Source organism: Equus caballus, chromosome 13 (assembly GCF_041296265.1).
Source record: "Equus caballus isolate H_3958 breed thoroughbred chromosome 13, TB-T2T, whole genome shotgun sequence".
NCBI lineage: Eukaryota > Metazoa > Chordata > Mammalia > Perissodactyla > Equidae > Equus > Equus caballus.
The window spans coordinates 29,681,790-29,706,895 of NC_091696.1; the positions used below are offsets into that span (position 1 = coordinate 29,681,790).

General features: G+C 52.9%; 3 protein-coding genes across 13 annotated transcripts; 1 reads left to right on the forward strand and 2 right to left on the reverse strand.

Annotated features, from left to right (window-relative positions):
* The first annotated feature begins 571 nt into the window (after window positions 1–571).
* PRSS8 (serine protease 8) lies at window positions 572–5,508 on the forward strand. Of its 4 annotated transcripts, none has more exons than XM_070231889.1 (6): window positions 572–1,474; window positions 1,856–2,079; window positions 3,418–3,580; window positions 3,864–4,135; window positions 4,224–4,390; window positions 4,523–5,508. In XM_070231889.1, the coding sequence occupies exons 3-6, from the start codon at window positions 3,429–3,431 to the stop codon at window positions 4,832–4,834; spliced, it is 903 nt and encodes a 300-aa protein (XP_070087990.1). In that variant the 5' UTR covers window positions 572–1,474; window positions 1,856–2,079; window positions 3,418–3,428; the 3' UTR covers window positions 4,835–5,508. The 4 variants fall into 4 exon arrangements, with proteins under 4 accessions (XP_070087990.1, XP_070087991.1, XP_005598804.1 ...); XM_005598747.4 differs by lacking the exon at window positions 1,856–2,079 and adding an exon at window positions 1,726–1,743 and having other exon boundaries at window positions 1,127–1,459; XM_023655582.2 differs by lacking the exon at window positions 572–1,474 and having other exon boundaries at window positions 1,805–2,079.
* Window positions 5,509–5,582: 74 nt separating this feature from the next.
* On the reverse strand, window positions 5,583–17,527 carry KAT8 (lysine acetyltransferase 8). 2 transcript variants are annotated; one of them, XR_011424650.1, is made up of 12 exons: window positions 17,409–17,527; window positions 15,471–15,907; window positions 13,558–13,632; window positions 13,304–13,479; window positions 9,799–9,852; window positions 9,533–9,697; window positions 8,652–8,741; window positions 6,751–6,891; window positions 6,560–6,653; window positions 6,309–6,459; window positions 6,009–6,159; window positions 5,583–5,752 (listed from the first exon to the last, which is right to left on the reverse strand). XR_011424650.1 is itself a non-coding variant. In XM_001500749.7 (12 exons), exons 2-12 carry the CDS (start codon window positions 15,682–15,684, stop codon window positions 5,688–5,690), a joined length of 1,380 nt encoding a protein of 459 aa, XP_001500799.1. In that variant the 5' UTR covers window positions 15,685–15,907; window positions 17,409–17,519; the 3' UTR covers window positions 5,583–5,687. The 2 variants fall into 2 exon arrangements, 1 of the variants encoding a protein (XP_001500799.1); XM_001500749.7 differs by having other exon boundaries at window positions 6,009–6,163; window positions 17,409–17,519.
* A 1,112-nt stretch (window positions 17,528–18,639) lies between these two features.
* Window positions 18,640–24,179, reverse strand: BCKDK (branched chain keto acid dehydrogenase kinase). 7 transcript variants are annotated; one of them, XM_001500782.5, is made up of 12 exons: window positions 22,715–24,179; window positions 21,771–22,137; window positions 21,580–21,648; window positions 21,375–21,485; window positions 21,008–21,055; window positions 20,808–20,927; window positions 20,627–20,725; window positions 20,364–20,437; window positions 19,900–20,028; window positions 19,717–19,806; window positions 19,199–19,357; window positions 18,640–19,107 (listed from the first exon to the last, which is right to left on the reverse strand). In XM_001500782.5, exons 2-12 carry the CDS (start codon window positions 21,963–21,965, stop codon window positions 18,963–18,965), a joined length of 1,239 nt encoding a protein of 412 aa, XP_001500832.1. In that variant the 5' UTR covers window positions 21,966–22,137; window positions 22,715–24,179; the 3' UTR covers window positions 18,640–18,962. The 7 variants fall into 7 exon arrangements, with proteins under 7 accessions (XP_001500832.1, XP_014585485.1, XP_023511349.1 ...); XM_014729999.3 differs by having other exon boundaries at window positions 22,599–22,827; XM_023655581.2 differs by lacking the exon at window positions 21,580–21,648.
* Between the last annotated feature and the right edge of the window lie 927 nt (window positions 24,180–25,106).

A 25,106-nucleotide genomic window follows, 5' to 3' on the forward strand; every position in this document is an offset into this window, starting at 1 on the left:
GTCTGTCACCCATATGCCATCCCCCACATGAAGACGAAGATAATATACCTCATCTTCTACCCAAACCCACCCACAATGCCCAGTGTCTTGCCCCTCCTCCCCAGCTTAGACGCCTTCCCAAGTCAGCCTCCGTCCCTCATTCACTCCAGGAATTCCCTGCCCTCCAGCGTGGGTCCTGAAGTCCTGGCTCAGAGGTCCAGACACCTAGTCTTGGGGAAGGTAGGTGGGGAAGCAGGGGTCTGTTTTTCTGAATCTTGAAGCCAACACGCACTCCCAGTGCCCACAGACTCATACACTCACAGAGCTTGCGCTTGACCCCCAACCCAGTCACTGGGGCCTTCTTTCCCTGAACCTGCACACCTGCGTCCTCCATGTGAACTACCCCTCCCCTATCTTTGCCTTGTTAACATTTTCATAACCCCTTTAGGTCTCAGTTCTAAAGGCACTTCCTCGAGGATCCCCTCATGATGCCAGCCATGTCAGTCTCCTGTGAATAGCTTCCAGAGCCCCCATTCTTCTTTCTCCATCACAGTTCCTACTTTGAAATTATTCTATAATTGTTTGTGTGACTATTTGATTCAAGTCTGTCGTCCTCATTTCAGGGTGAGCTCAGGGAAGGCAGGGATGATGTCTGTTTTGTTTCCTGTGCCTGGAACACAGTAGGCGCTCAGTAAATATTTGTGGGATGATTGGCACTGCCAGACACGCTCACCACACCTCACCACACACAGATGAGGCTGCAGGCTCCACAGAAGGGCCTGAAATGGCCCTAACCCTGAGCAGACCCGGGTGTCCTGGACTCACATACAAGGCCTAAGGAGGGAAGGAGGCAGGAGTGGCTGTGGCCCCATGATAACAAAGGCTGGGCCAGGCCCTGGGGGGCAGAACTGTCTGGCAGACCTGGGGCAAACAGCAATTGGGTGGCTCTCCCGGGAGTCAGGCCATGGAGTTTCCAGGCCTGCCCAGGGCTGTTCTCTGGCTGATCAGCCCCTCAACGCACGCACGCACACGTGAAAAGCCTGAGGGTCTGGGAGGACTCATACTTTGGTGGCAAATGAAGAGCTGAGCATGAGGGCGGGGCCAGGAGAGGGGCGGGCAGGTAGGTGCCTTTCTCCAAACAGCCGCCACTCTGGAAAGTCTCTGCGTAGCCAGGCCGTGCGGGAGACGTGTCCTCACTGCTGGCTGCGGAGACTGTCTCCTTTTGTGCCTGTTCCCTGCCTTCAAAGCCAGCCTTGGACACCTGCTCCTCATTCCCAGTGTGGATTCTGGGGTCCCTTCCCTCTGGACCTAACACCTGGATCTTGCCTTTGAAACCAGCCCTAGGTCCCTTCCCTTGGGTTCCTGGTGTCTCCCCAGGAGCCCTTGTCCTGGGCCATGGCCCAGAGGGTGGGCCTAGGGCCTCAGCGGCTGGAGGCTGTGACCATTCTGCTTTTGCTTGGATTATTCCAGTCCAGGATGGGTGAGTATGTGCGGGGTGGGGGGGAGCGTGGGGCACGGGGAGGGGTGGTGCACAGGGGCCAAGGGTAGTATAACCCTTTTATGGGGCACGTCACTTATTCTGGGCTCAAGAACCCTGGGCTTCAGCCTCCCTCACTCTTGACTTCTCCCTCTCCCTTCAACTTCAGCTTCCGGGGGGGGCCGGCCCACAGGAGAAGTGGCAGGTGCTAAGAGGTTGACAACTTGGGCCTTCTCTGCTTACCTATTCCTCTTTCTCTTTCCTTCCAGGAGCTCACGGGGCTGAAGGTAAGGCTTGCTGGGACAGTGGGGGAGGGGAAGAGGAGGGGACACGGACTCAGATTCCCATGGAGTATTCTGGGTTTTTTTTAAAGATTTTATTTTTCCTTTTTCTCCAAAGCCCCACGGTACATAGTTGTATATTTTTAGTTGTGGGTCCTTCTAGTGGTGGCATGTGGGATGCCACCTCAGCATGGTCTGACGAGCACTGCCATGTCCACGCCTGGGATCTGAACCGACGAAACCCTGGGCCACTAAAGTGGAGCGTGCGAACTTAACCACTCGGGCCACCAGGCCGGCTCCCCGATGGGAGTGTTTAATGAGCGTCTGACCCTCTCTCTGCAGGTCTGTCTTGCCCACCCATATTGTCTTAAGTGCCCAAAATAGTTCTATGAGACGACATTATAGCCCTCATTCTATGGATAAAGAAACTGAGATGCAGAGAAGTGACCTGCCCAGGGCGCACAGCCAGTAAGCGGCAGAGCTGGCATTTAAACCCGGGTCTGACTCCAAAGGGGGGTTGTTTTGAAGAGAACAACCCAAGGGTCTCCCTTCTTCAAAGGTACACCTCTAGACTCCGAGTCAGGTTTTCAGTCCCCACTTCACCACTTACTGGCTGTGTGTCGTTGGCCTGTCCCCTCACCTCTAAATGATGTTGAATATGTCTATTTCCTGGGGTTGTATGAGGAGTCAAGAAAATAAAGGAAGTGAAAGCCCTTTAGGGGCCTGGCATTGTTTGAACAGTCACTAAATAGTAACTACTGTCATTATCGGGAGAGGAGGAGGGGCCTGCTGGGCAGTTTTCTCTGCTCCTGGAAAGGTGACTTTGTGAAGGGCAGCTGGGTCCTGTTTCAAACAGCGACCTCAGCAGGGGTGGGGCTGTCCTGGAAACTAGACTTATCACACCATGGGAGCCCGGCTGTTCTGTGCAAATGTTCAACACACATCCACAACTCCCTCTGTGTGCCCGGCCCCATGCTGGGCGCTGGGGACAGGGGGATCTGCTCTAGTCCCTGCGGCTAGGAAACGCCCAGGTTGGTGTGGTTGAAGCAGACACAGTCATAGACACAGGAACAACTGTGTGATTGGACAGTGTCGGGGAAGCGCGGGGCCCTGGGATCTCTGAGGCATTGCCTAACACAGCCAGCAGGGTCAGGGCAGGCTCCATAGGCAAAGAGAAACTTAAACTTGCCAAGCAGAGTAGTGATGAGGAAAGGTATTCTAGGCAGCATGACCTGGATAAGCAAAGATCTAGAGTTGAACAAGTGTATGGCCTCGTGTGTGACAGGAAGTGTCCAGAGGGCTGGCTGGAGTTGATTTCGGTGTCATGGAAGGGCTGGAATGTATCTTAAGAGCAGTGTGCACCCAGGGAAGGATTTAAGCAGGGGTGAGACCTGGCCAGGTTTATGGTTTATGAAGATATTCAGACTTATAAGCAGTGGATGGGATGGAGGGCAGGAAGGCCTCAGAGGAAGGAAGGTAGGCAGCGGGTGCCAGATTGCAAGCAGGCAGAACTGACCATGACTGGTGAGCAGTGGGATGGACAAGGGGGTGGCTTCTTTCTGTGAACGCATTTCCCAAGCTCCAAACCAGATCTCCTGGGCTATATTGGGAGTAGCAGGGCTAAGCACCTGGTGGAGGGCCCCAGAAGGGCCTGACTTGCTCTCCTTCCTCCCTGGGCAGCATTCTGCGGCATGGCCTCCCAAGCACGCATCACAGGTGGTAGCAGTGCAGCCCCTGGCCAGTGGCCCTGGCAGGTCAGCATCACCTACGATGGCACCCACGTGTGTGGCGGTTCTCTTCTGTCTGAGCTGTGGGTGCTGTCGGCTGCTCATTGCTTCCCAAGGTACCAGCTGGATGGGGGGCAGGGAAGTCAAAAGTGGTCTGGAGGCCAAAGTTTAGGGATCAGTCTAGGTCAGAGGTTGGGGTTCTGCATTGAGTCTAGGGGTATCAAGTCAGGATCAGTCAGGAGTGAAGGCCAGAGGTTACAGGATAAAAGTAGGGTGCCATTTGGGGCCTGAAAGGTCCTTTGCCTGGGGTCAGAATCTGGGGTTGGATGCCACAGGCAACAGAGATCAGGGAGCTAGGACAGGTCTCCTGGGTTACAGCCTTTGCCCTTCTGCCTGCAGGGAGCACCGCAAGGAAGACTATGAGGTAAAGCTGGGGGCCAACCAGCTGGACTCCCACACCCCTGAGGCGGAGGTCCGCACTGTGGCACAGATCATTTCCCACAACAGCTACCGCCACGAGGGCTCCCAGGGCGACATTGCGCTCCTCCGTCTCAGCAGCCCCATCACCTTCTCCCGCTACATCCGGCCCATCTGCCTCCCCGCAGCCAATGCCTCCTTCCCCAATGGCCTCCAATGTACTGTCACCGGATGGGGCCATGTGGCCCCCTCAGGTGAGGTGGGCGCTGATGTCTAGGTGGGCATGGAGGGGAGCCTAACTCAGGATAGGAGGCCCTGGGTAAGCATCTTTTGCCCCCACAGTGAGCCTCCTGGCCCCCAGGCCATTGCAACAACTTGAGGTGCCACTGATCAGTCGCGAGACATGTAACTGCTTATACAACATTGACGCCAAGCCCAATGAGCCCCACTTTATCCAGGAGGACATGGTGTGTGCTGGCTATCTGAAGGGGGGCAAGGATGCCTGCCAGGTAAATGCAGGGGATCTAGGGGAATGGCTGAGACAAGTGCATCTTGGGAGATGAGGGCTGGATGGGGCTGGCATGGATGACTGGAGGCCTGGGGCCTAGTCCTGACAGCCAGTGTATGGCTTTTCTCTTCAGGGTGACTCTGGGGGCCCACTCTCCTGCCCTGTGGGGGGCCTCTGGTACCTGGCAGGCATTGTGAGCTGGGGCGATGCCTGTGGGGCCCCCAACAGGCCTGGTGTGTACACTCTGACCTCCAGCTATACCTCCTGGATTAACTTCCATGTGACAAAGCTCCAGCCTCGTGTGGTGCCCCAAATCCAGGAGTCCCAGCCCGACAGCAACCTCTGCAGCAACCATCTGGCCTTCAACTCTGCTGAAGCCCAGGGCTTTTTGGGGCCCATCCTGCTGCTGCCACTAGGCCTGACGCTGGGCCTCCTCGGCCCATGACATGAGCACCGAGCTGCTCTCTCTGGGAGCTGACTCTGCTTCCAGGACTTGCACATCGCACCCAAGGGCAGATACTTGTTCCCAGGAATGGACCTGGCTCCTCCCTGACACTCTTTGGGCCTGGAGCCTCACGTGAGCCACTTCTTCCTCCCAGAAACCTGTTGGAGTCCAGGGCACCATCTTCAATTTTGAGTCCACTCTTCTGGGTCTGTTCTTTGGGACTAAACCCACAGTCAGGAGTTTTATTGCCTGTGGTACTGGCTAGAACCTCTGGCCACCTATACCTGCTGTCCACAAGCCTATTGGTTGGGCTCCTAAGGAGGTCCCAAGGAACCTTAGCTATGAAAAGAGGCCCTGGCTCCCCATCCTCTTTCTAGAAGACTGGGCAACTGCCCAGTTGACTGCTGCTGAAGGGCTGGCTCCAGAGCCCTGCCTGCTCTGCCTGATGAGCCCCATCACTTTATCCTCGTCCTGTCTTCTGGGCTGGGGCTGCCTCTGGGCAGCATGTTTTCAAGGACAGAAAAGGCCCCAATCTTGCCCCATTGGCTGCCATGCCACCCTTCAGCCCTGATTTCTGGACTCCGGAGGACTGAGCCCCCACCGGAACTGGGCTCGGGCTTGGATCTGGGATGGGGGGTAAAAGGAGCAAGAAGGAATAAAATGTTTTGAGCACAGCTGGCTATGTCTGTGATATAAAATGAAAAACATCAGCTCTTGGCATCGCCCACCCACCTCCCAAGTCCAGAGCCACCAGCAGAACTTACTTTATTAAAAAAATGATGAAACAGGTCTGTACATATTTACAGGCTAGGGGGCAAGGAGGCACAGGTCCAGCAGCAGAGGCAGGGGCCACTCACTTCTTGGAGAGTTTGACTTGCTTGTGCTTGGGGGGTGCCCACTTGAGGCAGACAGAGTCCACTGTGGGGAGAAGAGGCATGAGAGGCAGAGCTGGGCCTCTGGGCCTGGCCTGATCTGGGCCCAGGCCAGGTTTCACTGCTAGGTGAGAACAAGGGCAGACTGAGTCCTGGGGAGGGGGCAGGGAAACCCAGGAATGAGTAACCTGCCCCAGGCATTGGGTCAGGGAGCTGGTCAGACTGGTTTGGGATCACATGACAGCAAAAAGGCGGCTTTGACTCCCAGCAGGTCTTACACCTACCCCCTACCCACTACCCACCTGTTATGGGTGGTTTCTTATATTGGGCACTTTTGAGGTGTTCCTCTACCAGCTTGGGTGTGACACAGATCACATGCTGGCCCTTCCAGTACTTGACCATGTTGAGGGACTGTAGGGTGCTGATGATGTCATTCTGGGTGATACTGGTCATCTGGCTGGGACAGCAAAAGGGGACAAGGAGACAGGATCGTGGTCAATCTTAGAAGAATCTTTCCCTCTTTGAGGGTTCCAGGAAGCCTCCCTTATGAGGTCTTTGATGGACAGCATGCCCTGGACAGGGCTGGGGACCAGGGCCCTCACCTAAGGTCCTTGATAGACAGTGTACCCCGGAAGTCTCGCAGGATCTCCAGCAGGACCCAAGACCAGTAGCTGCGGTAGCTGAGCTTGCCCAAGTCAGACAGTGGCTTCTCGGGGGAGCCTACTGTGCTCTCTAGCTTGGATAGCTCATAACCTGGCAGTGATGGAAATGAGGATCCTGAGGACCCACCGTCCTAGGCAACGCCCCCCCCCCACCAAGCTGTCCCTTGCTGGACAGGCTAGCAGCCACTCACTGAAAGCAATGAGGAACTTTCCGTAGCCACGGCGCTGGTAGGGGGGCAGGGTCAGGATGCAGGCCACGTTGTTACCATCTGGAGACTCCTTCTCCTGCAGGGGTGGGAGATCAGGACCTCCGGGGAGGCTCAGCCCCTTCTCCCGTTCATACTCCCTACCTTCCCTTAACCTGGGCTTCCTAACCCAGCACCTTAGAGAAGTAGCCGACGATGTGTGCTCCCTGCCTGTCCACCTCAGTCAAGATGTAAAAGACGAAGGGTTCCACGTCGAAGTACAATGTCTTGTGGTCCAGGAAAAGCTTAGCCAGCAGACACAGGTTCTGACAGTAAATCTGAGGGGTGGGAGAGGTGGAAGCAGGCTCAGGGAGCAAGTACAACTCCCCCACCTAGCCCATCGAGGCCTGGGCAGGAGCTGTCACCCTGCTCTGCAAGTGCCAGGCTCCAGAAAAGCAGCCGGTGCCAGGCAGATGAAAAATGGGCTCCTCACCAGAACAGTAGTATTTAGAATTGGAAGGAATCTTGGAGTCATTTTCTGATGGACAGGGAAACTGAGAACCAGAGAGCTATTGGCAATGGAGGAGGTAATGGTAGAGCTAGACTAACCCTGACTACCACTTCCGAGTGCTAAATACGAGTTCAGTCTGCACAGATAGTGACTCAAGTTTCAGAGAAACAGGCTCAGAGAAATAGGTGGCTTGCCCAAGGCCCCACGGCTGGTGAGAGCTAGGGCAGGATTCAAACTGGTCTGAGAGTTCTGTCTTATTCATAGTTGTGTCCGTGTGCCTAGCACCAGGCTAAGTATGAAGCTGGGTGCTTGGTAAATGTCTGCTGAATGGTTGAGCCTCGAGCCTGACTCTGAAGCCTGAGTTGTCTGCCCACTTGGCCACGCTCCTCTGCTGGGCCTCACTAGCCTCCTTGCTGCAGGACCAGACACCAACCCACACAAGAGACCAACGTCAGGAGGGACAATGGGACTTTGAGGTTGGCTTCATAGCACAGATCAGGCAGCCCTCTGGTTTATGACATCTTTTAGATCCACTCTCATTTGACCCAACAATTGTGTGAGCTCAGCATTGCTAGTCCCATTTTTTTAGGAGGAAACTGAGGCTCTGGGAGGGGAAGTGCTTGCCTGAGGCCTCAAAGCTGACAGACTGTAGAGCTGGAAAGAACCCCCAGGTCTCCTGCTGGAGTCCTTTCTGCCACTCCCCCTGTTTGTGCTCAGGAAGGCGGAGCAGCAGGCAAGGGCCAGGCTTAGAGCAGATATTCCCCAAGCTTATATATTACAAGGCTGGTTGAGCCCCAAGAGGTCACCAAAAATAACAAAGGCCATGTTTACTACACCTACTTGGTGCCAGGCACTGTGCTAAGCATTAGACATTGCTGTCTCATTTATTCCACTAACAACCCCACTAGATAAATATTATCACGACTACTGTCTTATGGATAAGAAAACAGGAACAAACATTAAGTAAATTGTCCAAGGTCAGCTAGGAAGTAACAGGGCAACCTGAAGCCAGGAGCCACTCCGAAGCCTGCCCTCTTCATCTTACACTCTACTGCCTTTCCACAGGAAACCATCTCACTTGATGAGACCTTCCCAGACTGACTGAGCAAAGGCCAGGTTCTCAATGACAGCAAAGCACACCCCAAAGGCCCTGCCCCCACTGAAGTCTTTCTGCCAGGAACAAGCAACGCAGCCGTCAGAGCCACCAAGCTCTCAGGTAGGAAACCTTACACAAAGCAGTTCCCTCCCAGGAAAAACAAACACCTTTCCTTCAGGCAGAAAGAGAAAGTGCTTCTAGAAGCAGCCTCAGGCACAACAATCTCCACTTTGGGTTCCAGGACTGCTTAAACCTAAACTACCCGATCAGGAGAAAAGTCCTCAGGGACAGATGGAAACCCAGTCCCCAAGGCTGGCACCACAGGGCCATGTGTTTACTATGCACCAACCACAGGCCAAGTGCCAGGCTAAGCACAGTCCCGCAGGCCTTTTCCCGGTGGAGGCTCATCCTAAGGCTGGCCTCTATCCTTTGGTGACAACAAGGATCGTCAGGAGGTGCCCAGTGCTTCCCCACAGCGCCATCCAGCTCACCTTGTGGTCTTTGCCATCCACCTCGTACACAGAGATGTTGCTCTTGCGATAGATTTCCTTTCCTGGGGGCTGCCGCCACTGACACTGGCCCTGGGGGTGGGCATGGGGAGATACAGGCTTGAGACCCGAAGGTTCTCTGCTAGGTGTCCCCATCCCACCCCATGTGGCTTGCAGCAAGGCTCTGCTTCTCTCAGTTTCCCCATCTGTAGACCCTGGGCTGAACACCTCCCCTACATGGAGTAATCCTCCCAAACGCCTGAGAAGACACAGCCCATTTTACAGATGAAGAAACCAAGGCACAGAGAGGCTAAGTAACTGGCTCGCACATCACACACCTAGATGGTTCAAGTCCAGGTCGGTCTGGCTCTAGAGGACTCTGGAGGACTCTCATCTATGACAATGGTGTTTCCTAAACCACACTCAGTTGCTGCAGATTGCACCCTTTGGGAAACACCCTGCTGTGCCAGTGAAGAGAGCCCCCTGCCCCTGGCAGCTCTCGTGTACCAATGCTTTCCATCTGTCCACACCTTATGGTCCCAATGCTCAGGGGCCAGGCTTGCTTCCTCTCTTGCACCAAGGAACCTGGCACTCGGATGGCCTTGATAGATGCGGTGAAAGGCAAAGGACTCAAGGAGAGATAAGGGCAGGGATTACTGTCCCCATTCCACAGAAGAGGAAGCTGAGGTCTGGGGAGGGGCAGCAAGTTGGCCAACGTCTCTCCAGCAAAGACAAAACCAGGCCTGGAATCTAGCTCTCTCAACCCGTGGGCTTTTCCTTGTACTCCACTCTTCTGGATCTCTCTCTTCCCTAGTGCTGCTGCTTCAGCTGCCCTCAGCCTCTAAGCCCGCCTCTCTCACCAGGCCCGGCCGGGCCAGCCTCACCAAGTGGAAGCGGTAGCTCTTCTCATATTTCATATACTTGAGGCAGTACTCGCAGAGCCAGAGCTTGGGCTGCTTCCCATAGTCTTCAGGGAATGGCGAGAAGTACCAGGCATCGATTTCATAGTTTCCAATATGGATCTTGTCCACATACTTCACCTTGGTGATCTGTGGGCAAGGTGGGAGTGGAGAGCAGTGGATGGCTCAGCTGGGGCAAAGAAAGCAGCGGGGAGGGAGTGCCTGCAGTCAGGACCCCTGCCCCTACTTACCGCCTCATGCTCCTTCTCCAAGGCTGCTGTCGTGGGGTCCATCTCTGCATAGGTCTGGACAAGGAAAGAGCAGTGGACAGAGGTGAACAGAAATGGTAGTCAGCCCATCCCTCCCGTGCCCAAGAAGTCAGTGCTTTCCCTCTGTCTTCCAGACCCCATCCTCTGAATGACAGTAAGAACGATACGAATAGCTAACTTGTTTTACCTGGATTTGAAGCTGGCTGGTCCAAGCTCCTCTCCCATCTGCCCACCCACCCATACATCCCAGACGGCCCTGATACCCAAATTTGGACCTTCTGCCAGATGAACAGGGCTAGGATCAGGAGGCCTGGGTCGAGTCCTTGGGTTGATAAGAGCTCCAGCTATACAATGGGATCACTCCAGTTCTGCCAAAGTTGTCGCGAGACAGGTGAAATAATGGATCTTGTCTTCCATGCCCATAGAAGGAACTGGTGCGGACTCCCCAATGTGCCTGGACTTCTTTCCTGAGCACCAGACCCCCTGAGGTGCCTGCCCATGGGACTGCTCCCAGAGGTCCCTCCACAGGCACATCAGACTGTAGGTGTCCAGAAAGGAACTCAACCTTTCCTCCCTGCAAACCTGTTCATCCTCCCAGGTTCCCCACGTCACAGGGAGCATCAGTCTCCTGCAACTGCCCAAGACCAATAACGGGCCTGCTCTTAAGTTTCCTCCCTCTCTCTCAGCCTGGCATTCAATTAACGGCCAAGTTCTGTCAACTCTACCTACTTGACATCTCTGGAATTCTCCTCTCTGTCCCACTCCTAACAGCCACTGCCACCACCTTAGGTCTGGATAATTGACTAGGCCTCCTTAGATTCCCAGCCTCCAGTCATCACCCCTTCAAATCTACACTGCTGACAACACCCCTCTTTTCCCAGCCTTCACGCCTTTGCACATGCAGTTCTTTTCTCCTTGAATGCCCTTCCCTTTCCTTTTGCCACCAGAAAATGCTGGCTCCGCCTAGTACAGAGCATGAGCTAGGTGAGTGCATGATGAGGCAGAGCTTTGTGACCTAGCATGTGTAATTGTTCTTACTCTGCTCCTTCTTGTCCTTCAAGGCTCACGTCCTGCAGGAGGCCTGACTGGATTCTTTCGATGCAGAATACACCCTCTCCTTCCCAAGTCAGGAACGCAGTGGGTAACAACAATACCTTCTGACTGTCCCCACTTGGTGTGCCCTATTTTCCAAGTCCTTAGAGAGCAGAGACTAAAAATCATGTCACACTCACAGCACATTCTGTTCCTAGGCCTGACTGTAGGAGGAACCAAGGACAGCCTGACAACAGAGGGGGGACCCAAGGCCTATGACCTACACCAAAGTAGATGGCAGCCTTGCCCTGTAGTTGAGAAGGCAGAAAGGAGCCAGTGTTTCACCCAGAACCCCCTTCCCGCCTGCATGGCCTCGTTTAACCCTTTTGGCAACCCTGAGATACAGCATTCTTTCTATTTTACAGAAAAGTAAACAGGCAGGGAGAGGTGAGGTCACTCACTCTTGGGGACTAGCTAGCTGCCATCTACTCCAAATGCCAAGAACTCCACAGGCATTATTTCATTTGGTCCTCACAGTGAGCCTGAGACAAGAGTGCTCATTATCCACACTGCACAAAAGAGGAAACTGAGGCACAAAGAGGTGAGGTCAGTTGCCCTAGGTCAACACAGTTGGGCAAGGGCCCTTGGTCTGTCCAGCTCTGAGCCTAACCCCTGCAAAGATGAGGGAAGAAAGATTTTCCTCCTTATAGGCCTCTTTAAAACATATTTCCCAACTCTCACAAGACACAATCCTCTTCTGCAAATGCATTAAAGGACTACAAAAAACACTAATTTTCTTAAATGCTGCAATTTATTTAGAATTAAACATTAATTAGGCTCTGAAGAACCTTGCTGATTATCCATCCTTTATCACCATTGGCCCATTGTCATTCACCCTGCTGATTACCAGCTTGGAGGTAGGTACATCTTTGAGACTTAATTTACCAGTGCAACCTCACTGAGGAACTAAGAGAACCTTAGACCTGTGCTGTCCAATCAAGCAGCCACTAGCCACATGCAGCTATTTAAATTTATTAAATTTAAATAAAATTTAATTCTCAGTCACATTAAACACATTTCAAGGGTTCAATAGCCACATGTGGCTAGTGGCTACTCTACTGGACAGTACAGACATAGATCACTGACATTTTGTCACAGGAAGTCCAACTGGACGGTGCTGCCTCAGACCTTAAGAGGTCTTTCTAGTTCAGGGTATTTCAATTTTTTTTTTTATCACAACCCACAGTAGGAAGTGCAGTTAGCACTGTAAACCAGTTGACATGTTTGTGTACATAAATGTGTATTTGTATGTGAAATAAAGTTTCTCAAAATAATACTTGCCTTTAACAAAGTTCAACGCACTCTGATATTTTCCACCTTATCCTATTTCTCTCTTCCATTTAAAAGATATAAACGCTGGTCACAATGCACTAAACTAATTTGGCAATCTACTAACAGCTGTGCCCCACAGTTTGAAAAACATTGCTGCAGAGCACACAACAGGTACTCAGAAGGATGAAAGTGCCTGGTTGAAACTAATGAATGTCTGAGTGCCTTGAGAACTCAGCAAACCCTGTTCTCGTCTGCACTCCCCACTTTACAAATCAAGAAACTGAGGCTCAGAGTGGGGAGGAAAGTAACCCCCCAGGGGCAGGCTGGCTTGGTGAAAAGAACCCAGGTTTTAGAAACAAATGGTCTGAGTTTCTAGGATGTGTCAAAGCCATGGTTAATGGTCTGTGCCCCACAGCAGAAGAATCTAGTTGGCAAATCTAATTCCTGACTGGGTTCCTAAACTCATCTGTTCCTTCCCTGTAAACTGAGGAGAATAATAATGCTTACCTCTCAGGGTTGCTGTGAAACTTCATTGAGATCATATATTAAAATACTTAGCCTAAAACTTTGACACGCAAGTCAATAAATGTTTGCCATTATTATTCTAATTCCAGCCCACCTTTTTACTAGCTGCGTGACCTTGGGTATGTTACCTAATCTCTCTGAGCCTGCTTCCTCATTCACAAAAGGAAATAATTATCCCTGTGGTGTTGAATTGTTATGGAGGATTTGATGAGCTTATGCATGTACAGTACTCAGCATGATGTCTGGCAATAGCAAGTGCCCAACATCATTCATTCTCTTTCTTCCCCTTGGACTTCAAGTTATTCAGTCTAACGTGGCACAGCCAATAGGAGATGAAAGAGCCTATCGGTGCAGGAGGCCTGAGTTCCAGTCCCAACTGTACCATTTCTTTGCTGTGAGACTGCAGCCAAGCCCTTGCCCTCCCTGAGCCTCAGTTTTCTCATCTGTGAAGAGCACAAAAGAAGAAATAGGTAAAGTCCCTGACACACTGTAGGAGCTTAAGAAATGGAAACTGCTGTGGTTTTGGCACTGGGACCCAAGGGAGTTGGCAGAGGCAGCTGAACCTCCTGAGGCCCTGGGGAAGGGGAGGGGCCCGGACCTTCTGCACGTGGTTGATCTCATCATGCTTGCGCTTCTGGTTGCGAGTGATCTTGCGCTCAGGCTGCTCAGCCAGCTCACTCAGGTACTTCTCTGAGTTCTTCTGCACAGCATCCTTGACTGTCTTGGTCAGTGCCAGCCGGTTCTTGTCTACCCATTCGTCCAGTCGCCGGTTAACTGTGAGGATGGGCCATGAGGGTGTTGCCTTTCTACCCCTCTCCCCCAACCCAGGCCTGGATACCCCAAGTCACTCACAGCCCACGTAATGTACATAGAATTCCTCTCGGCCCTCCTGATCATTCACTCGAGACTGGATCACTTCAGCAGAATCTGTGAAGGATAAAGGCTAGAATCATCAGGAAGGAAGGCAGGGCTGGAACAAGAGGGATCCCCCACACTGAGCAGCAGTTTCCAGATTTCAGGACCACAAGCTAACTTGACCTGTCCACATCTGCCATTCAACAACTGCCTGTGAGATGGGCCAGGATGGAGCTATTATTCTTATTTTTCTTTTTTTTGAGGAAGGGTAACCCTCAGCTAACATCTGTCACCAATCCTCCTTTTTCGCTGAGGAAGACCAACCCTGAGCTAACATTGTGCCCATCTTCCTCTAATTTATATGTGGGACACCCGCCACAGCATGGCTTGATGAGCAGTGCATAGGTCCACAGCCGGGATCTGAACCGGCGAACCCCAGGCTGCTGAAGCGCAACATGCCAACTTAACTGCTGTGCCACTGGGCTGGCCCCTGTTATTCTTATTTTTTTAATTTTTATTATTTGAGGAAGATTAGCCCTGAGCTAACGTCTGCCACCAATCTTCCTCTTTTTGCCAAGGAAGACTGGCCCTGAACATCTGTGCCCATCTTCCCCTACTTTATACGTGGGACGCCTACCACAGCATGGCCTGCCAAGCGGTGCCATGTCCACACCTGGGATTCAAACCGGTGAACCCTGGGCTGCCAAAGCGGAAGGTGTGAACTTCACCACTGCGCCACCAGGCTGGCCCTGTTATTCTTATTTTACAGATGAGAAAACTGAGGCTTACCCAGGCTCACAGAGTTGAAAAGTGCTAAGAACTAATACTTAACTGGGTTTAAGTGTGCCTCCAAACTCAATGCTTGTTTTACTATACTCAGTCATTCATTTGTTCAGGGGTCAAGAGGGCTGGCTCTGGAGTCAGACAGCCTAGGTTTATATACAATTCTAGCTCCTGACTTCCTATCTATGTTTAACTGAGCAAGTTATTTCAGCTTTCTGAACCTGTTTCTTCCTCTGTAAAAGAGGGCTATTACCCACCTCAGAAGATGAGTTAATGCCTCTAAAGCTTTAGCAGTATAGCACCTGACAACTAGCAGACTATTCAATAAATGAGTACAGCAACCACTGCATGTCTGGCCCTATGCTGTATTCTTGCTTGGTTCAGAGGACACAGCAATGAATCACAAGTGGTCCTGCCGCCCAGAAGCTCTCACTTTGAAAGGGGAAGACACAGACAGACAATGACAACATAATATTACACATACCACGGCTGAGGTATGAAGAAAATGTTGCAGGAACATACAGAAGGGAATGATTCACTTGGCCTGAAGGGAGTGAGGAATGGCATCGCAGGTGATATGGTGTTAAAAAGATGAGTAGGAGCTTGCCAGGTGAACAAGGAGAAAGGGAAGAAAGGGCAGAGGGCACAAGCGGTAAAAGGCATATGGTCTTCAGAAGACATAGTGTGGTCTGGTCTGGCAATGGCCTTTGCTAGGGGTGACTAGCGAGGTCACAAAGATAAATGACATTCTGAGGAACTTGGGGGGTTTTTAAAGATGAGGCAAGGCAATGGAAGGGAGGGAAAAGCTCGTTTCTCTGTTCTGGAAGGTCTCCGCTGGCGGCTGTAGCGGACGGATGGAACGGGAAGTAGCACAGACAAGAGAGAACAGCGAGGAAGCAAGGCTAAGAGGAAAAGGGAATGAAGCCTAAGAGAGGGCAAGGAAGTGGAAAAGGAGCTCTATATACAAGAAGAATTCGGCGACAGCCTGACAGGTGGGGCTTATAGGCGGCGCCCGGGATAGCCTGAAACTCCGCCTTCTCTTTCCTCCAGCCCCGCCCCGCACGACTCCCAGCCCCTCAGAGAACCCGTTCCCAGGCCCCGCCCACGCCCCTAAACCCCGCCCTCACGCCAGGTGCTATCCGGCCGCCGGCACAGGTACGTTTCTCCGATCTCCACGGTGACTTCCGGCTCGCCGCGCGCCGGCGTCGGCGGAGAGACGCGGCCCGGGGACGACGGGGCAGTTCCCTCGACTGCCGCATTCTCCCCGGGCCCGGGCTCGCTCTCCCCCGAGATCCCTGAAGTCGCCGCCGCAACCGCCGCAGCAGCTGCCTGTGCCGCCATCGCTGTAGTGGAAGTGACGCCAGACTCCGGCGCCGCGCAGCGCTTTCAGCTCCGGGTCAGCGACGCGTGGCGGAGGCCGCGGCAGGCTGGAGGGTGGGGTCTGTGACGTGGCCGGAGCTCATTGGTTGCTGCGGCCATCTTCGCGGCCCCGAGACAAGCTTGACGTTTCCTCTGCCAAGTGTCCTGGAGTTCTTTTTTTTCGGTATGGAAATATGGTTGCACCCTAGAGTTGAAAAGAGAAGGACTTCCCTGATGTGATGACTCAGCTCTGTCATTTTAAAGGCCCTGGTGTCTGAAGAAGTCAAAACATGCCAGTGATCAGAGGGCGCTGCCCCCATCTTAACGGGGCGGGGCCAGAGCAGCCTCCCTGGCTGCCTGGCATTCGGGCCGCGAGGCAGGAATTAACACCCATCCCTGCGCCGCCCCCTTCGCTAGCCTAATACCGATCACCCCTTTTTGAAGATTGAAGAAATTGCCTTCCTTGCTCAGGGTGAGGAAAGGATACAGTTGGAGAGGGGGAAGCAGGACAAGTGTGTCCAGGGACACCCAATAAAACACTCTCACAGAATCAAGCCTTTCTAAAGAAAGGACCAGGCCCCCAAACCAGACGCCCGCTGAACAGACACTAGCCAAAGGCAGTGGACATAATGGAGAGTGTTTTGGACTTAGTGAGTGAGGAATCCTGGGTTCTGGCTCTACTCTGGGTAAGGTGTACAAGTGTGTCCATTCTCAAAGTGTAGGTAAAGGTAAAACTGTATATAAGCCATATAACTATATGAAAGTTAAACCACATATTTATCTCTCTCCTATGTATATAAAACAAGTGTATTCCACAGTGCCAGACAGGGTAGGTGCTCAATAAACATTCCCTTTGGCCACTCTCTGAATCTTCTCTGACTTATAATTTGGTTATTGGGCTTAGACAGAAACAATTCTAAGAGGGGTGTAATGCTCAAGGCCCGAGGTTACAGATCAAGAAATACTTGAGTTAGGTATTTGGGGGCGGGGGGGGGGGGGGCCAGTGGGAAGTGCTGGTAACTTGGATCTGGGGAAATGAAGCAAGTTGTGGGGGGCAGTGAATGCCAGGTGTCTGGCAGCATAAGAAACAAAACAAAAGTCAGGAAAGAAAAAATTAAAATCGTAATAACTTTTCCCACTCCCCACCCCACCCAACCCCACCCCTCATCTTCGAGATTGTTATTCTATGGGACCGGCACCGTGGCCGAGTGGTTAAGTCCACACACTCCGCTTCGGCGGCCCAGGGTTGGGATCCAGGGCGTGGACATGGCACCGCTTGTTAGGCCATGCTGAGGCGGCGTCCCACATGCCACAACTAGAAGGACCCACAACTAAAATATACAACTGTGTACCAGGGGGATTTGGGGAGAAAAAAGCAGGAAAAAAAAAAAAAAAAAGATTGGCAACAGTTGTTAGCTCAGGTGCCAATCTTTAAAAACAAAAAAAAAAGATTGTTATTCTATCCACCCAGGGTTCTGGTGTCTCACTTTCGACTTCACCCAACATCTTCACTTATACTGTCCTAGTTAAGGATTAGCCTAGGCTTTATAAATCCCTGATCAATGTCACCGCACCAACCTCCTCGCTATTCTCCCTCCACCAGTGATTCTTCTAATATGCAAAACTGATTGTTCCTCCTAGGACTATGTAGATGATTCACCCAGATCCCCTGGAATCTCTTTGTTGCTTCTGTGTGCCCAAATTACCTTTGATGTGCTTTCAAAAGCCAGCACCAGAGGCTCTTCTTTATCGAACTGCCCCTCAGGCCAATAGAGCTGTTTTGCCTGAAAAAGCTGAAAACTGATTTTTTTTGGCCTGGAAGTTCAAGTACCTCCCCACCCACACTTCCCAAGACAGACATTAACCAACGGTTGTCAAATGGAGGAGTTTATCAATGACTGTGGAACTTAGTTAGCTCTGTGGCCTCCAGCTCTGAGGCAGAACTTTGGCTCTGAACTTTTGTGTGAGATCACTCCTCGCCTGGCCTCTTGCCTGTCCCTTTCTTGCTTCCCCTACTCCCTTCCATAAGCACTTTCTTAACAAATCACTTGGACACAAATCCTCCTCTCAGGGTCTCCTTCCAGAAAATCCAAACTGAAACATCTTCCTAGCTTAAAACCCATCCACAGATCCCTGCTGCTTCCAGGATAAAGCCCATGCTTCTTGGCTCTACATTCAAGGCCCTTCACCCCAACTGCCAACTGCCACCTACCTCTTCAGCCTCACCCCCCCTGCACTGCAGCCAGCAGGATTTTCAGCCTGGCAAGTGGTTTCCCACCACCTGGCATTTGCCCTCCAGATACAATTCCCATCTCCCCTAAAACCTCCACTTCCATCACTAGTCCCACCAAGCAGGCCCTCAGGCCTATCTTCTCCTTCCCTGGCAAGATGGGCAGAGGGTCCCCACTTGCTCTCCAGAGCCCTTTCCTTTTGCCCTCCCTACCAGGGCCCCACTGTCCGCTGGGGCCTGACAGGGCACAATCTTGTGTGTTCCTTTCCTTGGCAGCAGCAGGCACAGCTGGCAGGCAGTATTTTTAACCTTACTCAAGTTCGGGAATCAGGTGGTTCACGAGGTTGCCCAATCTGGTGACCTTCACCTCTAGAACCTGTGACTGCCAGGAAGGGAAGAGTCAGAACTGAGACCTGAAGCTGGGCTTCAATATTGTCTGGGATCCAGAATCAATATTGTCTGAGACCTGAAGCTGGGCCTCAATATTGTCTGGGATCCAGAAACATTTGTTACATGAAATGAATGAACAGTCTTTGTATAAACTCCCAGAGTCATCCCCATTCCCGCCAAACCAAATGTGCAAGAGACTTGGGGCCAGTTATATTCCTGGCTGTCAAGACAGGGACAGTTAATGAAGTAGTTAAACCCAAGGGCCCAGGGAACCACCATGGGGACAGAAACAAAAACTCACCTGCCCTCCCAACACATGGGGCCCAAGAGGGCATTCAAAATGTTAACTTTAATAACAAACAGCAGGTCAAAGTGGGGGTTCCCCAGGAGTGAGAATGACAGAGCTAGTGCTGGAAGCCTCAAGGTTCCCCACTTCCTCCCCTCCAAGGCCTGGAGGCAGGGAAGCAGTGGATCCTGTCGAGGAGGGGTGGCACTCGGCTCCATGTGAGTCCATCTGTTTGGGGCCCTAAGACCCAAGATGCAGCAGCATGTGGAGAGGGTGGCACCCTGCCTGCCCCAGAGGGTCTGGGCAGGGTGGGTGGGCCAGGCTGGGCAGGTGAGCAGGCCAAGGGCTGTGGGGTCAGATGCGGAAGCTTTCCTCTCGGCCATCGATATGACGGAGCCGCAGGTAGACATCTGTGCCAATGCCCTGCAGGGACTGCAGCTGGAGGGAACCACCAAGGTACTCCGCGTAGGCCCGTGATGTGGGCAGCCCGAAGCCAAAGCTGGGAGTGGGCAGGGGGACAGGACAGGGGCTTCAGAGGCTTGAGTCTTCTGGGGCCCCCCACCCTCTATCCTGGCCAGGTGGGGTCTCACCCGTGCATGGGGCCTGACTGGCCGCCACTGTGCATGTCCAGGTGGCCAAAGAGGGGACTGATCCGGGGGTCCTGGGTGCTGGCCTCAGCTGTAGTGAAGTGGTAGTCCATAACCCGATCCAGGTCTTTGTGAGTGATTCCCCCGCCCCGGTCTGAAATCCTGGCAGGATGTCAATATCATGAGCTTGGCTCAGCTTTGGTGGGGAGCTCACTACCTCCCAAGTAGACAGTGCTAAATCTCCTTCCTGTTCCTTCCACCTAAAGATGGAATGTGGTCCAGCTAGACCCTTGGGCCTTATTTTTTATAAGCTACATTTCTCCATCTTCACTTCTGCCTAGGCCATGACTGCTTATCCCTTCTCTATCCAGCTCATGGCAATCTCAGGACCAGAAAATATCTTGTCTGACCAGGGACCAAGTCTCAGCATGAGGCAGGTACTGGCTCAAGGTCATATAGCAAGTCAGAAACAGTGCCTGGAACCCCCATCAACCCCAAATCAACTCCCACTCAGGGCAAACCTGATGACAAGATCGATATCATTGTTGGCGATGGTGATGACCACATCTGGGACATTGTACGGAGTGTCTAGGTGACTTTCCATCGTGGCTCTATGCAGGGGAGAAAGACCAGTAGGTAGCGGTCTTAGTAGCCTCACCCCAGAGTTTCTGTCTGCCTCCTTCCCACATATGCAGCCAGCCCACCTCATGGCATTCTTGAGCAGCTCGGGCAGGATGTAGTCCAGCGGCATGGGAATGAAGGGGAAACGGGCAGCCACATGTCCATTGATGCGGACGCGGGGGGCATTGCCATACTTGTGCTCACACAGGCGTCTGTGGATAGGAGCAAGGGTTTAGACCTAGACCAGTGCTTCTCAACTGGAGGCAATTCTGCCCCCAGCCCACCCACGGGGAGATTTTGCAATTTCTAGAGACATTTTTGCTTGTCACAACTGGGGAGTACTGGCATGAGGTGAGTATAGGCCAGGAATCCTTCTGAACATCCCAGCAAGCACAGGACAGCCCCTCACAAAAAAGAATTATCTGGCCCAAAATGTTAATAGTGTCACAGTTGAGAAACCCTGCCCTAGTCTATGCTCTGGGTAAAGGCTCAGACCTAAGCTTTCTCCACCTGAAGACATTCACCCCTTTAGGCGTTCTAGCCTCACCTGGCAAAGTCCACCCACTTTTCAATAATCTTCTTCGGCGAGAGGCGAGTGCAGATGATGCCAACAAAGTCAGGCTGGCAGGAGAAAGACAGTCAGACCTAGGCAGCACCTCCACCCACACCTCAGCCACCAAATGCTTGCAACCTCTAGACTGAAGTAGCCCCAAGCCTCTCCCAGCCCTCAGCCCACTCCCCAGCCCAAGGGGGCCCCTGGCTCTGCCCCACTTGACATTCCCAGGTGGGTCTCAGGTCCCAGAGCCCTACCTTGTCCTCATGCAGTGCCAGATGATGTGTGGCCAACATGCGGATCCCAAGCCTTGAAGTCAACGTCTTGTCCAAGAAGTAGCGGACAAGCTTTTCATCCTGTAAAGAGTGGAGTCTCAGAAACCCTGTGCCCTTCCCAGGCTCCCCAACAAGCCTGGGCCCCCAATGCACTGCCCCTGACCTCTATGTGCTTCCGGCTCTCACGCAGTCCCTCAGCTAAGAGGGTCACCACATCCTTGTGGTCGTCCAACAGCTGTCGCACCAGCTGGCAGTATCGGGTGTCGTCCGCCTGGTCCTTGATCTGCAGGCCACAAAGTCATGAGCATGGATGGTGCAGCCCTGACCTCTCAGCCCCTCACCCTGCCCTGGCCCAGCCCTCACCGGAGGGAAGTCTGTCAGCTTCTGGAAGGCACGGATGTATAGCTCGTGCTGCAAGGAAGAGGTGTGGGAATTCACAGGGATGCTGTGGGCACTGGGTAGAGAATAGCCACCCAAGTCTACCCATGGGGGTTGCCATCCACCCCAATTCACTTAGTTCAGACCCCAGTCATGGTCTTTCAAGCTTCCACGAATATGCAGCTTTGGCCTCTGAAGGGTTGGGTCTGAGTCCTCCATAGCCCTGAAACCTTTTGGCAGGCAAGTCTCAGCCACTCTGGTCCCATCTCCCCATTTGCCCCCTGGGCAGTGGGCACATTGATCTAAGGTCCCCTCTACTAGGGAAACCCATGCCCCAGGTAGCCCACCTTACCACGTGCAGTATGGTAGGGTTGCAGCCAATGATGAAAGGAAGGCTGCGGAAGCCCTTAATGCGGTGAGCGATCCTCACTGGCAACTCTTGCTGCAAGTACCGGGCACTTTTCTAGATGAAAAAGAGGAGGGAAGGTAGGGCCAGGGCCTGAATGGCTAGGCCAGAGCTCCAGGACCAAGAGAAAAATAGGGGATAGGAATCTTACCAGAAGGTGGCTGCCATCCTGAGAGCGACCTGAATAGAGCATCATGGTCGGAGTGAGGCGGACTGAGGGCTGGTGGGGCAGATGGGCTTTGAGCACTGGATCTCCAACACCCTCCCCCACCACGTTTGCTCCACCCCTTCCCTGGACACCCTCTCTAGCTCTAACCCAGCCTTGCGGCCCCAGCTGCACACCTTCTCCGCCGCCACGTCGATGGCTGACTGGTTGTAAAAGGAAGTCACAGTCTTGGAGCGCTCCCGTGCCATCTCCACGTGGTGTGTATCAGTGGCTGATGTGGAGCCAGCCCGAAGTAAGAGTGCGGGCCCCAAGAGGGGCCGGAGTGGAGGCCCACCCCGGGGGCCATTCCCCAGCACCGAAGCTAGTATCATTGTCTTGCTTCTTTGTCGGACGGGGTGGCCCCTAGGGTGAGGACCCAACAGACGGAGGCGACCCCAAAACGGGGCAGGAGGGATGTGGGTGGGCAGGGGCTCTTCTCTGACTTCAAGGGCAAGGGTCAGTCGAGGATGCTGACAAGCTCAGCCCCGCGGGAGCAGCTCCCATCTACGGGGATAAGGGAAGGAGAATTTGTAAGACCCGAATCTAGACGACCCGCACCATCTCTCCACGGGGGGCACTGGTAACCTGAGGCCTGGGTAATCTCTGCCCGCCCCTTCAACCACCTCCCCAAACACACACAGGCAGACCATGGACAACTTTGCTTTCCGTAGCTCCTATTCTTCAACCTGAGGCTGTAGCTGGTGGTCTGGAGGGAAGGGGATCCTCAGACCTGTCCAGCGCGAAAACCTTGCCCCCGCTGTCTGGGCCTGGGTACCGTCGGTCAGAGGGCGGGGCTGACCCCTACTCAGCGCCTTCAGACCCGGGCCCCTGAGCCTGGCCTGCGTACGTGAGGCACACAGCACCGGGCGCCCGAGGGCCGGCTGCATCGAGGCCGCGGGCCAGGAGTCCCCGTGTGGGTTCCCGCTCCGCAGGGTCACTTGGTTCGGCCCAGATCCCCCACATACGGTAGAAGCCAGGACCCCATCCACGCGCACTCCCGCGGTCCAGCGCAATGGCGAAGGCTTCAGGCACACGCTGCGAAGCCTCCGCGAGCAGGGTCTCCGCGGGCTGCTCCACTTACCGCGGGGCCAGAGCCAGGGCCGGGGTCCGAGCGGAACGGCCCAACAGTCGACTGGCCCGGCGAGCCGAGCCGCCTGCGCCCTCTACCGCCGTGACGTCACGTGGCCTGTAGGCGCCCGGTGTCTCTTGGGAACGGTAGTTTGGAGAGGAAAACTCGCGACCCTGGCGCCAGCCCATTCCCGGCTGTGCCTCTGCTCCTGTACCCCTAAATAAACACCATGGCTCCCTCTGCAGGGCTCCCAGAACTATCTCTGGTCTCTCTGGGCCTCTTTCCTGCTTTATAAAATGGGCACCCTGGGAAGCGAAACGGGAGAGGGCCAGAAGACCCTTAGATGTAAAGCGCACCGACCAAACCCTGGCTGGATTCCTTCCCTGAGGTCCCGTCCTCTCCTTCCAGCTCTTGACTCATTTATGGGAAACCAGACTGCCTGTTTCAAACCTCAGCTCAGCCATTTACCATCTGGGGCAAGAGACTTATCTTGTTCAATGCTTTAATTTTCCGTATTGGTAAAATAAGGATGTATCAATCTTGAGGTTGTGTGGTTATGTCAATGTATATATGTAAAGTGCCTAGAACAGTGCCAGGAGTGGAATTAGCATTATATAAGTGTTAGGTATTATTACTATTATTATTCATTCGTTTATGCCTGCAACAAACACCGATTGTGTCACTTTTCTGTGCCAGAAGAGGAGATTGGGTGTTAAATCAAATAAATAGACCTTTCCCTGCCCTGAAGAGGAAGACAGACAGTTTTGGTGTTATCAGCTGTGAGTAGGGCTGCACAGGATGCTGTGGAAGCATCAAATAGGGACTGGGACATTGGTACAGGTGCAGTGTGGATAGGACTTGGCCAGGCACGGGAGCTGGAGTGGGAAGGATGGCAGGATAGAGAATAGCCTGGGTAATCTGAGGATATGGCTGGAGCCATGTGGAGTCTGGGAAGGAGAGGGGCCAAATGGGGTGACCAGAGCCAGGTCATCTAGGATAAGGAGTCTGCATTTGTCCTGAGGTATTAAGAAGTCACTGAAGGGTTTTAACTCTTAGCATCCTCTGGCTGTAATGATTGGGAGAGTGGGGGTCGGTGAAACCAAATTCAGAGAGACTACTGAAAAGACAATTTCCTTTTCCAAGCAGGAGATAATGGGAGAGAGACTTTCAGTGTGTTTGTGTGTATGTAATTGTACTGATTAGATTTTTCTTTACTGTAGTTATGTATTTTCTAAATATCCTAAAATTTTTAAATAAAAAAAGGGCTAAGTGAAGCAGGGGACATCTTTGGAACCCAAAGACTTTCTTTAAACTTCAGCAGAGGTGCGACCCTTCACCAAGGGGCTCTCTGAGTCTCTAGATTTCCTATTCGCCCCCACCTCCCCACACCATTCCCACGCTTTCTTTTTCAGCGTCTTGGCAATATCTTGGGGGTGCAGCCGGGAAGCTACTCAGCTCGAGGCAGCTCTGCTTGACCCTGCGGAAGGGAGAGAGAAAGGTGCGCTCAGCAGGGAGGACAGCAAGCGCTTGTAGTGTGCCAGAACCGGGCGCTCACGTGGCCGCGGCGTGGAGCAGAGAGCGGGAGACTGCTGCGGTGGCTGCCACAGAGCGGGGCGGCATCCGCGAAGGGCCTCACCTCTTTTGACCCGGCGCGATTGACCAGAGCTCGACCTGAGCTTGCTGCTGCCCCCTGGCGGCGGCGGTTGGACATGCACCCACGAGTCCTTTTTCAGGATGCTAACATAAGCTTACCCGTAGTCCAGACGCTCTTCTAAGGGCTTCAGAACAACCCTCTGAGCCAAGTACTATTATTATCCTCTTTTATAGATGAGGGAACCGAGGCCCAGAAAGCTTAAAAGATTCGTCCCCCTTTTTCCTCTCCATTATCACCCTCCCTACACACACACACTCACTGGCTCCAGCCACGCTGGCCTCCCTGTTGTTCCCTAAGCACACCAGGCAACTTCCACCTCAGAGCCTCTCACTGGCTGTTCCCTCCACCTGGAACACCCTTCCCCTAGATATCCACATAGCTTACTCCCTCACCTCCTTCAAGCTTTTGCTGAAATGTCAACTGAATGAAGCCCACTCTGACCATCCTATTTAAAATTGCAATCATGTCCATTTCCCTCACTCTGCTCCACTTTTTATTTTATCCATAGCCTTTATCACCAACAACATACTGTATACTTTATGTATTTATTATATTAATTGCTCATTTTTTTCCTCCTCTTCTAAAGTGTAAGACCAGAGCATGAATATTTGTCTGATTTACTGATTTATCCCAAGTTGCTAACACAATCTCTGGCACACGACAGGTACTAAATAAACATTTGCTAAATAAATGAAAGACATATTGGGCTTTGTTCTATGATCTATTGAAATGAGATGCTATTGAAAGGCA